Source organism: Podarcis pityusensis (assembly GCF_964106645.2).
Source record: "Podarcis pityusensis genome assembly, chromosome: 16".
NCBI classification, from domain to species: domain Eukaryota; kingdom Metazoa; phylum Chordata; class Lepidosauria; order Squamata; family Lacertidae; genus Podarcis; species Podarcis pityusensis.
Window position 1 is genome coordinate 22,502,069 of NC_138041.1, and position 14,125 is coordinate 22,516,193.

At 47.5% G+C, this 14,125-nt stretch overlaps 1 protein-coding gene across 6 annotated transcripts in view; it reads right to left on the reverse strand.

Annotated features, from left to right (window-relative positions):
- The window catches only part of BICDL1 (BICD family like cargo adaptor 1), an 81,061-nt gene that overhangs the window by 7,655 nt on the left and 59,281 nt on the right, over positions 1–14,125 (reverse strand). For 5 of the 6 annotated variants that reach the window (XM_080986302.1, XM_080986298.1, XM_080986299.1 and 2 more), the window contains one exon: positions 6,241–6,361. In XM_080986302.1, coding sequence (XP_080842428.1) covers positions 6,241–6,361 — 121 coding nt within the window. Of the gene's footprint in view, positions 1–5,823; positions 5,935–6,240; positions 6,362–14,125 lie in introns of all 6 variants that reach the window. The other variant, XR_013980590.1, reaches the window with a different exon arrangement.

Genomic DNA, 14,125 nt, shown 5'->3' on the forward strand with positions numbered 1-14,125 from the left:
GTCTTCCCACTGATTATTTGTAAGCTGCTCTGGGAACCTTTATTGGCTGAAGAGTGGGATAAAAATGTCTAATAATAAAAAGTACCATATTTTTCGCTCTATAGGGCGCACCAGACCATAGGGCGCACCTAGATTTTAGGGGGGGGGGGTAAAGAAAAAGTTTTTTATCCTGCTAGCTGTCTTGGCTTCATTTTTAGCCGCGGGCCTGGGGCGGGGGAAACCCGAGCTTCCCCCGACCCCAGCCCCCAGAACGAGTCCGGGAGCGGCGGCAAGGTTGTGAGCAACCTCGCCTTCGCTCCTGGAGCTTGCTGCTATCCGCAAGCCTTCGGAGCCCAGCGGGAACTCCCGCCGCGCTCCGAGGGCTTGCGGATAGCTTCCTGAATCCTGGAGAGCGAGAGGGGTCGGTGCACACTTCAGCAAAAGCCTGCATTCACTCCATAGGACGCACACACATTTCCCCTTCATTTTTGGAGGGGGAAAAGTGTGTCCTATAGAGCGAAAAATACGGTAGTAGTAGAAGCAGTACTAGTGGTAGCAGTATTATACACAGATAGGCATACTAAGTTCTGCCTCTGCACAGAAACACATTCCTTGTGCATCATGGCAAAGGGCATTTGGGTACCATTATTTAAACGGTAGTGCCTGTAGATCACTTAAATGCTAAATTGAGGTGAAATAGCTCCAGGAATCTTGCCATGAGTTCTCTCTCAGCCATCAAAGCTTTTTGTACTCAGGGCTTATGTAATGTGAGGAATGAGCTGCATGACAAGCAGACTCTAGCACTAAAAGGAGGGTTGGGGGGAATCATTATTAACCAGAAATCAGTGAAGCCAAGAGGAAAGAAACAAGAATTTCCATCTGACACATGGATTATCATCACAGCAAGGGCTCGGTTGCTAGGAACAACCATCAAATGCACATGGACACAGCAAAGACGTGTGTGCACTCATGCGCAAACACACACACTTCACTCCTACCATATCGCGGCCAGCATCAGTAAAACAGACATAGCCAGTCACCTAGCTCTGAGGCCTCATCTTACATCAGCAGAGAGGCTGGTCCATTAGGCCGACCAGGGCATTATCCCACCAATCTCAGCCTGCCCTTTGCCAGCCCTCACCTGCCAGCCTGCCTTCTTACTTGCACCCACTCCAGGGGATGTCTTTGCCTGCTAGCAGCTTCTTCCTCCTCAGTCTCTTTGTTGTCCTTGTAGAACTCAGCAGGGACGAGGATGGGAACAAACCTAGAACTTGTTGGTTCTGTCCGTCATTGGCTCTGGCGCCACCTACTGTCGGGCTCCCTGCCTGCTGCTCCACCAGTCTCAAAGGGCACCAGCCACCACTGTTTTACATGTCTGGTAAGCAGCGAATTGGCTATCATCTATATCAGGGATCGGCAAGGTTTACCAGGTCTGGGCCGGTTCACTCCAGCGGAGATCCCTCCATGGCTGGATTGTGCGTGTGAGCAAGTGCACCCACAATTTCCAGCGTCTGCGCAGATGTGATTTCCGGTGCCACAGAAGCGAGTCCGCATGCCGCGCTGCACTGGTTTAGCGTAGCGCGCGGGGACTCACTAAGCGGGTGGTTCAGTTTGGGGGCGGCTCATGGGCCGGTTAAACAACCCCCATGGGCCACCTGTGACCCATGGGTCTTAGGTTGCTAACCCCTGATCTACAGTCATACCTCGGGTTGAAGTAGCTTTGGGTTGAGCTCTGCGGCAACCCGGAAGTAATGGAACGCGTTACTGCCGGGTTTTGCCACTCGAGCATGCGCAGACACTCAAAATGATGTCATGCACATGCACGGAAGTGGTGAATTGTGACCCGTGCACGCACAGACGTGGGCTGCGTGGGCTTCAGGATGCGAATGGGGCTCAGGAACGGATCCCATTCACACGCATCCAGAGGTACCACTGTATATGCAAATCCCCTTTGGCCTAGCAATTTCAAACAGCATGCCAAGGAAGGGTTCATTTCTAGAATACCCTTGCCCCCCAAAGAATAATGGAAGTGATTTATTTTTTAAAAAAGAACACACACAAAAGATACTTCAGGCTTCAACAGCAGGGATGTGGAACCTGTGGACCTCCCAAGGTTGTGGGACTACAACTCCTATCATCCCTGATGCCGGCTGGTGATGATGGAAGTTGGGAGTCCAACAACCTCTGCATTCCTTCCAACTTTTTCCGATGCAAAACCAAGACATGCATCTTCCGGTACGTGCTCCCAGGAGAGTCATGGGACCTGCGCCTGGCTCACTCTCCAAAAAAGGGCTTTTTTTGAGGCAGGAGCGCATGAGAAAATGAGATGCCCCTTTTTTCCGGGTCACTTGAAAGGTATGCCTCTGGAGCATGGGTAGGCAAACTAAAGTCCAGGGGCCGGATCCAGTCCAATCACCTTCTAAATCCGGCTCGTGGACAGTCCAGGAATCAGCATGTTTTTATATGAGTAGAATGTGTCCTTTTATTTAAAATGCATCTCTGGGTTATTTGTGGGGCATAGGAATTCGTTCATTTTTTTCTTCAAAATATAGTCTGCCCCCCCACAAGGTCTGAGGGACAGTGGACTGGCCCCCTGCTGAAAAAGTTTGCTGACCCCTGCCCTGGAGGGTCACAGATTCCCCATCCCTCCTTTAAAGCAAGTTGTTTTGGTCACGGGAGCAGAGGCCTGGCTATTCTAACTTCTATTGAGCAATCAAGTCAGAAGTGAGGGCTGGAGAAGGCACGACAAGCTGGGGAGAGAAAGAGGAGACGGGAAATTCAAATGGAAGAGACTGGAGGGGCTGCTTGTAGGAAGGGGTGCACAGCGATAGAGATATACGAAGCACGGCGGACCACCCGTGAGGTGGGGTGATGCAGCTGCCTCAGGCAGCAGAAACTAAAGAAGCAGAGACCCCATGTATGCTCTGCCACCTCCGCTGGCCAAGAAGCAGTGCTGGCTTCCGGTGACATCTTGCAGAGCACACAAGGTCTTGCTGGAACCTGCCATCGCCTCCATTTTGTAGCCACTGCCAAGCAACCCAGCTAAGTAAGGCTGCAGTACAGCATGTTCCCATTTCGTTTCAGGCGAGGAAACGGGACCCCTGACACCAAGTCGGATCACTGGTCCATCTGGCTCAGTACTGACCTCCGTCTCTTTCCACGGTTTCAGAGAGCGGGGCTTTTTCCATCCCTACCTGCTCTCCCACTGAGCTACAGGCCAGTGCTCATATAAGCAGCAATGGGCAGCAGCTCTCCAGGGATTCCGGCAGGAGTCTATCCCAGCCTTACCTGGAGATGCTGGGGATTGAAACCTGGGAGCTTCTGCATGCAAAGCAGATGCTTGACCCGTTTGCTTTGGCCTTTACACTGAAAGTAAAGATCCCTGTCGTCATGGCTGTGAATAAAGGGCTGATCTAAACAGGAAGACAGGGAGCGGTTTGAAGTTCTCCATTCCACGTTCTTATTATACAATGTTTTCAGCTTGTGATTATGAGTCATCTTGCTGGGGAGAGGGGCACATGGGGCCAAAACAAAACAACATGCATCTCTCCGCCAGCAGAGCAATATGCTCTACAGCGCCAGTGGCGGTGTAGTGGTTAGGGTGTTAAACTGGGACCAGGGAGGTAAAGGTAAAGGGACCCCTGACCATTAGGTCCAGTCGCGGACGACTCTGGGGTTGCGGCATTCATCTCACTTTATTGGCCGAGGGAGCCGGCGTACAGCTTCCGGGTCATGTGGCCAGCATGACTAAGCCGCTTCTGGCGAACCAGAGCAGCGCACGGAAACGCTGTTTACCTTCCCACCGGAGTGGTACCTATTTATCTACTTGCACTTTGACGTGCTTTCAAACTGCTAGGTTGGCAGGAGCTAGGACAGAGCAATGGGAGCTCACCCCGTCACAGGGATTCAAACCGCCGACCTTCTGATCAGCAAGTCCTAGGCTCTGTGGTTTAACCCACAGCGCCACCCGCGTCCCAATAATTATTAGTAAATGCCTCTCTGCCACAAAGCTCACTGGCTGACCCCAGGCCAATCACAGTCAGTGGCGAAGCTTCATGCTCTGGCACTGGGGAGGGGGGCAGAGTGCAGGTGGGGGTGGGGCTGGCGCACATCCCGGGGGCATGACAGGCGTCCTGGGGGTGTGGCACGTGCCTGTGGCGGCCTGGTGCCCAGCACAAGTGGGGGGAGGGCAGCCGCAATGGCACCCTACCAGGATCGTGCTGCCGGGGGCAGTGCGCTCCCCCCGCACTCCTCTTCCTCCACCACTGATCAAGTCCCTCAGCCTAACCTACCTCACAGGGTTGTTGTAAGAAGATGATGTTAAAGGGAAGAGCCATATGCACCACTTAGAGGTCTTTGGAGGAAAAATCATCATTGGTCCATGAAGCTCAATATTATCAACACTGACTGGCAGCAGCTCTCTAGGATATAGGGCAGGCTTCCTCAACCTCGGCCCTCCAGATGTTTTTGAGACTAAAGTTCCCATCATCCCTGACCACTGGTCCTGCGAGGTAGGGATCATGGGAGTTGTAGGCCAAAAGCAACTGGAGGGCCAAAGTTGAGGAAGCCTGATATAGGGCTTTCCCAGCCCTACCTAGAGATCCCAGGGGACTGAACCAGGGACCTTCTGCATGGAAATCAAGAGCTCCCCACCCTGGAACTATATGTGCTCAGTGATTTAGTTCTAAACAGTGATTGGAATGAACTGGTGTGGTTTAACAAAGTTTACTGAATTAGTTTGAAAAAACTATGTTTTTTCCACAATTACCAGGTGAACTGAATGTGAATTCGTGAACAATTTTTAGTTCATTTTCAAGTTAATTCTATGGCACTCCCCCACCCTCTTTAGACTCTTTGGGCCTTTTGGGCAAGGACAGATTTTGAAAAAAGACCTTCTTCACACAGTGCACAGTTAAATTAGGGACCTTGCGCAGGATGCAGGAATGGCCACCAGCTTGGATGGCTTTAAAAGAGGATCAGATATCCTCGCAGAGGAGAATAAGGCCAGGGCTTAGTTCCGGCGCATCTCAGGTGGGCCCCATTGCCATTCTAAGAGAACAAGGGTGAGTTCATGGTGAGTTCTGGCACCTCTTTTTCTAGAAAAATAGTACTAGATAAGGCTATCAATGGCTACTAGCCATTATGGCTATGCTACACATGCACCTTTGAAGGTATCTATGCTTCTGCATTCTAACTGCTGGAATAATAATAATAATGCAAGATGTTTGTTATGTACTGAGTTGGATAGGATTCAAATGCAGCAGCCTGATTGGTCCTAGAACAATAGGGTCCAGAATGCAGCAGTCTGATTGGTCCTTGAACAATGCAGCAGTATGATTGGTCTGCAGGAGCCACCCAATCCAGCTCCAGGTGGACGTGAATCCGCAACCTGATTGGCCTACAGGAGAATCCAGGAATTAGCCAATCACGTGCGGCCCATTGCGTAAATAATGTATATAAAGCAGATTTTTTTTGGGGGGGGGGGGACTTTCATTCCTCACTACTATGAGCTGAATAAAGAGCATGAAATCCACACTTGACTCCGAGTATATTTCAATGTTACCACAAGTCCATGCTCTGGAAAGGAAAGCATGTGTTTTAAAAAAAGAGAGACACTAGTCCACAAGACAGGCAAGCAAATTCAGAAAGGTACTTTTGAGAAGAGAGAGAGAGAAACTGTGACATGCTCATGGAAGATGAGAAGAGCGACGTGCCCGCAAAGTTGATTCTGTGGGTGCCTATGAGATGCTCGCATTCTTTCCCCCCGGAGGATGTAGTGAGACTAAACTGGGATGAGATGAAACAGGATGAGGTGGGTAAGGAGAGAGGTGGATGGGCGCTCACCTTAAAGGCAGGAGGGGTGTACGACTAAAGCTGTTGTTACGGGAACTGAGAAAGGCCACACTAGATCAGAAACCAAAGGAGCCATATTGTAAAAAGGCCTGAGGAAGCAAACTGGAAGCATAGGAGAGAAGAGAGAGAGAGAGAGAGAGAGGAGAAGACGGAGAAGTTGAGAACTGGGGTGGGAAAAGGTCAACCAGGGGGAGGTTTCTGTCGATCACAGGGAAGTAGGAAAATCAGGCCTAGTTCAATAACACATGCATGTATGTCACCACTGTGCAAGGTTTAGGCAGGTGAATCGGGATGAATGCACAAAAAAGGGACTTCTGGTGGAATCCGCAAAGCATTTCTGACTTAAGAGAATAGGTGCTGGGGAGAAGGGCTCTGTACTGCTACTCCACACTCCCATTTCCCTCTTACCTGCCACGCCTCCAGCTGCTGCGAAAGGTTAAGCTTCTGCTGAATAGCATCCAAGAGCTGGCTATTCAGTGACATCATATCCATCTTGCATTTGGCTAGCTCCATTTCGACAGCGTTCTTCCTGAAAAGCAAAAGCAGAAGGCGGTCAAATTCATTTCTCGGGAGACCCTCTGCCATTGCTTGCTTTTTGGATTTGGAAACAGCCCAAGCAACGTGGCAATTCAAAGACAATAAAGGACGGTCCATGCGTGAACACAGAGGGAGGCAATATGGTGCCCTCCAGATGTCATTGCACGCCAACTCCCATCACCCCTAACCACTGGTCATGCTGGCTGGGTCTCGTGGAAGTTGGGAGTCCAACTGGCATTCTGCCAGCTTTTGAAGATGTGACGACTATTTTCCCTTGGATCTCTTCCTATTTTAATTACGGCATGTTTTATTTGTATTTATTTATTTTTCTTCATGGTAAATCTTTATTGCTTTAAAATACAAATGTACAACAAAGGTAAGTATAGAAGAGTTAAATACAAAAAAAAAGAAGAAAACATCAAGACATAAAAGTAAGAAAATTTACTTTTTTACTTAATTACGGCATGCTTTAATGGGGTTGTTTTATAATGTACTTTAATTAGGGAGGTTTATATATTCACACTTATGTAATCAATTTTTATACACGTAAACTGCTTAGAAGCCGAAGTTGGCAGTAAGAAATAGACAGATAGATAGACAGACAGACAGACAGACAGAGATCAAATATGAAGGGCAACATCTGGCTTCCCCTACACGAACATTACCATCACAAAACATTTAAATACAGATTCTAATGGTACGATGTAAAACTCCACATTAAGTGACTACAATTCCCATCATCCCTAGCTAGCAGGACCAGCGGTCAGGAGTTATGGGAACCGTACTCCAAAAACAGCTGGAGATCCAAGTTTGGGAAACCCTGAATTAAGGCAAACCTCCCTCTTCCCCAGTTATTTAATTCCTGTAGAAATATGACTATTTTAGAGTGGATTTAAATATTATGGACCCATATCCTGCCCAGTGTCAGAGGATGAAAGAGTGGAGAAAACGGACAGAGAAATGCTTTTCTTTCTATCTCATAACACTAAAACTTCAGGACATTCAACAAAGCGGAACCTCAGAGGATTCGGGACAAGCAAAAGGAAGGACATTTTCACACAACGAATCATTGAGTCTATAGATTTAGCTCCCGCTAGAGGCAGCGAGGGCCACCAACTTGGGTGGATTGAAAAGAAGATTAGACAAATTCATAAAGGAGAAGGCTACTAAAGGCTGGCACAATGGCTATCTTTATCCTTCACTGTCGGGTGTCAGTATGCCTTGGAATACCAGCTGCTGAGAAACATACGTATTTTTCGCTCTATAAGACGCACCAGACCATAAGATGCACCTAGTTTTTGGAGGAGGAACATAAGAAAAAAAATATTATGAATCTCAGAAGCCAGAACAACAAGAGGGATCGCTGTGCGGCAAAAGCAGCGATCCCTCTTGCTGTTCTGGCTTCTGGGATAGCTGCGCAGCCTGCATTCGCTCCATAAGAAGCACACACATTTCCAATAATAATAATAATAATAATAATAATAATAATAATAATTTATTATTTATACCCCGCCCATCTGGCTGGGCCTCCCCAGCCACTCTGGGCGGCTTCCATAGAAACCAAAAATACAGTAAAATATCACACGTTAAAAACTTCCCTGAACAGGGCTGCCTTAAGATGTCTTCTGAATGTCAGGTAGTTGGTTTATCGCTTTGACATCTGCTGGAAGGGCTTTCCAAAGGGCGGGCGCCACTACCGAGAAGGCCCTCTGCCTGGTTCCCTGTAGCTTTGCTTCTTGCAATGAAGGAACCGCCAGAAGGCCCTCGGCGCTGGACCTCAGCGTCCGGGCAGAACGATGGGGGTGGAGACGCTCCTTCAGGTATACTGGGCCGAGGCCATTTAGGGCTTTAAAGGTCAGCACCAACACTTTGAATTGCGCTCGGAAACGTACTGGGAGCCAATGTAGGTCTTTCAAGACCGGTGTTATATGGTCTCGGCGGCCGCCCCCAGTCACCAGTCTAGCTGCCGCATTCTGGATTAGTTGTAGTTTCTTACTTTTTAGGAGGGAAAAAGTGAGTCTTATAGAGCAAAAAATACGGTAAGTGGGTAGAGTTTTGGTTGCACTCAGGTCCTGATTTTGGGCTTACTGTAGATGTCTAGTTCACCAGTGTGAGAACAGAATGCTGGATGAGATACTGGCCTGATTCAGCAGGCTCTTCTTAGGTTGGGTGGGCTGAGCTGCTGCTACTGCTGCATAGACCACCCCCCCCCCAAAAATCTGCCATCTTGACACTCAGTTGACATGGTAGACAGCAAGCTTATAAGGCTCAGCCCCAAATGGGCATGCGTCCCATGCTCCCTTGCAATAGTATAGTGGTACCTCGGGTTACATACGCTTCAGGTTACATACACTTCAGGTTACATACGCTTCAGGTTACAGACTCCGCTAACCCAGAAATTGTACCTCGGGTTAAGAACTTTGCTTCAGGATGAGAACAGAAATCGTGCGGCGGCAGCGGAAGGCCCCATTAGCTAAAGTGGTGCTTCAGGTTAAGAACAGTTTCAGGTTAAGAACGGACCTCCAGAACGAATTAAGTACTTAACCTGAGGTACCACTGTACAGGGAAACCTGGCGCATTTCTCCCTTTTAGCACATCATGCTCCCCTCTGCTGCCTCCCGTTGGCTGTGCCACTGCTTCCTGCCTTCCACAAAGATGGCATACTCTGTTACACTGAGGGTGCTTCCAGGCTGTCACTACTTTTGAGTGGTATCCAATCACAGCCAATTCACCAGCCAATTCAAGCCACACAATTCCTGTTGCTGGGAGGTCTTGAGCAACAAACCCTCTTCCCCCAAAAGGATCCGACTTTTTGTGATAAGGAAAGAGACAAGGAAATGCCCTGGAAAATGTGGGATAACGCTTGCATTGACATAACGGCAGCTAACCAAACAAATCAGAATGAATGCTACCGTGGTCAAATCTTCTTGCAAACCAATCAGGACGAGTGCTCAATAAACAGGTAATCTGGAAGCAGCCTGAGGCACCAGATGGCCCTCTACAAATTGGGGATGAGGCTGCCTGGAAAGACCTCTCCCACCCACCCACTGATCTGGCTGAAAAGAGTTCAAAACACCGCAGAAGCAGAACAGCGGAAGGACTGAGAGGGAAGGAAGGCTGGGGACCTTTATAAGGACTGTGCTAACAAAAGTGGCCCAGGGAGTCAGGGGAGGTGATCATTATACAGTGGTACCTCTGGTTGTGGGACGTGGGTGGTGCTGTGGGTTAAACCACAGAGCCTAGGACTTGCCGATCAGAAGGTTGGCGGTTCGAATCCCCACGACAGGGTGAGCTCCCGTTGCATGGTCCCTGCTCCTGCCAACCTAGCAGTTCAAAAGCACGTCAAAGTGCAAGTAGATAAATATGTACCGCTCCGGCAGGAAGGTAAATGGCATTTCCGTGTGCTGCTCTGGTTCGCCAGAAGTGGCTTAGTCATGCTGGCCACATGACCCGGAAGCTGTACGCCGGCTCCCTCGGCCAATAAAGCGAGATGAGCGCCGCAACCCCAGAGTCGGCCACGACTGGACCTAATGGTCAGGGGCCCCTTTACCTTTACCTTTATCTCTGGTTACGAACTTAATTCGTTCCAGAGGTCCATTCTTAACCTGAAACCATTCTTAACCTGAGGTACCACTTTAGCTAATGGGGCCTCCCACTGACGCCGGCATATGATTTCTGTTCTCATCCTGCGGTAAAGTTCTTAACTTCTTATTTCTGGGTTAGCGGAGTCTGTAACCTGAAGCGTTTGTAACCTGAGGTACCACTGTACATGGCATTTCACAGAATCATAGAGATGCTAGAGATCCTCAAAGGTAATCAAGTCCAACCCCCCAGTCAATGCAGGAATTCCACTGTTATAGCATTTCTGATAGGTGGCCACGCAGCTTCTGCTTCATAAAAGCAGAACTCTGCCGGACAAGACCAGTGGCCCATTGAATCCAGCATCCTGTTCACACAGTGGCCAACCAGATGCATACAGAAAGTCTGCAAGCAGGATTTGAGGGAACTTGGGACCTTCTGCATGCCAAGCAGGTGCTCTATCCCTGAGTTACAGATCTTCCCCTATGTGGAACAGCACTGGAATCAAAGCTAAACCTGTTTGCTGTCTTGAACCATCCCAGAGCCTGGAAAGAGGGATAGGTTTGTTTAAATTAATATATCTGTATTTTAAGATATATCACGGGTCACGTTTCAGCAAAATACACCTGCGGCTTCCAAGATAGACGACCAGAATAAGTACGTCCTGCATTACAAAATCCCCTTGCTGCTGAATGAATATTAAAAACACTGGGACTCGTACAGCCCCAGAACGGCAGCTGGTTTCCATGGATACAGGAGAGCCAGTAACCCACACACATACTAAAATATCAAAAGCTGCCTTTTGCATCCAAAACTCAGCAGTTGGCAGTTCCTTCCCTTAGCCAACAGGTGGCAGCGCTATAATGGCTCTTTAAACAGAGATCTGTATGCTTCCTGTTCTACGTGCTGAAAAGGTCCCCTTGAGTGATGATGGTGACAGAGTCCTTGAAAATAAGGAGATTGAGCCATTGCATAGCTTCCCCCAATACAAATCTGGTTGTGTCCCTGTGTATGGCAAATATAAGAAATTATCTTATATTTGGGGAAATATAAATATATTTATATAAGAAATACCGTATTTTTCGCTCTATAAGACGCATCAGACCATAAGATGCACATAGTTTTTGGAGGAGGAAAACAACAAAAAAAATATTCTGAATCCCAGAAGCCAGAACAGCAAGATGGATCACTGTGCAGTGAAAGCAGCAATCCCTCTTGCTGTTCTGGCTCCTGGGATAGCTGTGCAGCCTGCATAAGACGCACACACATTTCCCCTTACTTTTTAGGAGGGAAAAAGTGAGTCTTATAGAGCAAAAAATACGGTAATTTATATTTGGGGAAAGGACCATAGCTCCATGGGAGAGCATCTGCTTTGCATACAGAAAGTCCCAGGTTTAAATCATACCCTCTCCAGGTAGGGACAGGAGAGAGACACCTCTGAAATCTTGGAGGACCACTGCCAGTTGGTATAAACAAAACTAAGCTAGGTGGACCCATTATCTAACTCAGAATAAGGCAGCTTCCTATGTTCGTAACTGGCAAGGAGGCTAAATCACCACTGAGTGGCAATTAGGATAATGGATCAATAATTTTAAAAAGACAGATTTAACAGTATTGTTTGGGCATTCCTACCAGTGCTCTGTAAGGACAGCTATACAGGTGAAACTCAGAAAATTAGAATATCATGGAAAAGTTCATTTATTTCAGTAATTCAACTTAAAAGATGAAACTAATATATGAGATAGACTCATGACATGCAAAGCGAGATATGTCAAGCCTTTATTTGTTATAATTGTGATATTATGGCATACAGCTGATGAAAACCCCAAATTAACAATCTCAGAAAATTAGAATATTAAATCAAATCAGCAAAACAAGGCTTGCAAATAGAGCAATATTGGACCTCTGAGAAGTAGAAGCATGCATATGTACTCAGTACTTGGTTTGGGCCCCTTTTGCATCAATTACTGCCTCAATGCGGCGTGGCATGGATGCGATCAGCCTGTGGCACTGCTGAGGTGTTATGGAAGACCAGGATGCTTCAATAGCAGCCTTCAGCTCTTCTGCATTGCTTGGTCTCATGTCTCTCATCTTTCTCTTGGCAATGCCCCATAGATTCTCTATGGGGTTCAGGTCAGGCGAGTTTGCTGGCCAATCAAGCACAGTAATCCCATGGGCACTGAACCAGGTTTTGGTACTTTTGGCAGTGTGGGCAGGTGCCAATTTCTGCTGGAAAATGATGTCAGCATCCCCATAAAGCTCGTCTGCAGAAGGAAGCATGAAGTTCTTCAAAATCTCCTGGTAGAGGGCTGCGTTGACCCTGGACTTAATGAAGCACAGTGGACCAACACCAGCTGATGGCATGGATCCCCAAATCTACACTTCACACTGAACTTCAAGCATCTGGCATTGGAAACTTCACAATGGACTTCAAGCATCTGGCATTGTGTGCCTCCCCATTCTTCCTCCAGACTCTGGGTCCTTGGTTTCCAAATGAGATGCAAAAGTTGCTCTCATCAGAAAAGAGGATTTGGAACCACTGAGCAACAGCCCAGTTCTTTTTTTCCCTTTAGCCCAGGCAAGATACTTCTGACGTCGTTTCTTGTTCAGGAGCGGCTTGACAAGAGGAATACGACATTTGAAGCCCTAACTCCAGCCTCAGGCCACTCCTTGTGAAAGTCCCCAACACGTTTGAATGGTCTTTTCCTGACAATCCTCTCCAGGCTGTGGTCATCCCTGCTGCTTGTGCACCTTTTTCTTCCACACTTTCCCCTTCTGCATAACTTTCCATTAATGTGCTTCGATACAGCACTTTGGGAACATCCAACTTCTTCTGCAATTACTGTTTGAGGCTTTCCCTCCTTATGGAGGGTCTCAATGATGGCTTTCTGCACAACTGTCAGGTCAGCAGCCTTCCCCATGATTGTGCTTCCTACTGAACCCATTGCAGGTGTTATGGATTGAATAGCTACTCCACCTTTTCACAATATTCTAATTTTCTGAGATTGTTAATTTGGGGTTTTTATCAGCTGTACCCCATAATCGTCACAATTATAACAAATAAAGGCTTGACATATCTCGCTTTGTATGTCATGAGTCTATCTCATATATTAGTTTCACCTTTTAAGCTGAATTACTGAAATAAATGAACTTTTCCACGATATTCTAATTTTCCGAGTTTCACCTGTACATCAGTGTGGTTGGTCCAGAGGCAAAATGGCTTAAGATCTGCCAAAAGGCTATTGATAAGCTGCTGTTGCTGGCATCCATCTGTCTCAGACAATGGAGTGTGCCTTCGGGGGTGATGTCAAGCCAAACATGACTTCCCTGGGGTGCAAAACCTGGGCAGTGTGTATGGAGGTCCTGGGCTGTACAGTGGTACCTTGGGTTAAGAACTTAATTCATTCTGGAGGTCCGTTCTTAACCTGAAACTGTTCTTAACCTGAAGCACCACTTTAGCTAATGGGGCCTTACGCTGCCGCCACGTAGTTTTTGTTCTCATCCTAAAGCAAAGTTCTTAACCCGAGGTACTATTTCCGGGTTAGCGGAGTCTGTAACCTGAAGCGTCTGTAACCTGAAGCATCTATAACCCGAGATACCACTGTATAGACGATAAGAGCCCTTTCTCAGTATACAAGGCACCACCCAACTGTCTCAGGAACTCCACTCTAGATCTTTTTTCTCCTGAAAATATCCCATAAGGCAGCAGAGGATTAGGATTAGAGTTTTCCTTCTCCTAGATGGGCTACCTTCCCAGGTTGTTGAGTCCCATCTGCCTCTCATCTACTCTACGGCCTGTGCAGAAACCATCTTCTTGATCAAAATAAAAAAAATACTTCCAGTAGCACCTTTAAGACCAACTAAGTTAGTTCTTGGTATGAGCTTTCGTGTGCAAGCACACTTCTTCAGATACACTGAAACAGAAGTTGCCAGATCCTTCTATATAGTGAGAAGGTGGGGAGGGGTATTACTCAGAAGGGTGGTGGGAATGGGAGATTGGTAGATAGCTGGGATGAGCCTACTGACGACTCTTAACGACTGTAATGGGTCTTACAGGAAAAGGCAAGGGGTGAGAAGGTGAGAAATGGCTTAGTCATGTATAATGGGATAAGAATCCAATGTCTTTGTTCAAACCAGGTTTCTCCATGGTTTTAAGTTTGGTAATGAGTTGCAATTC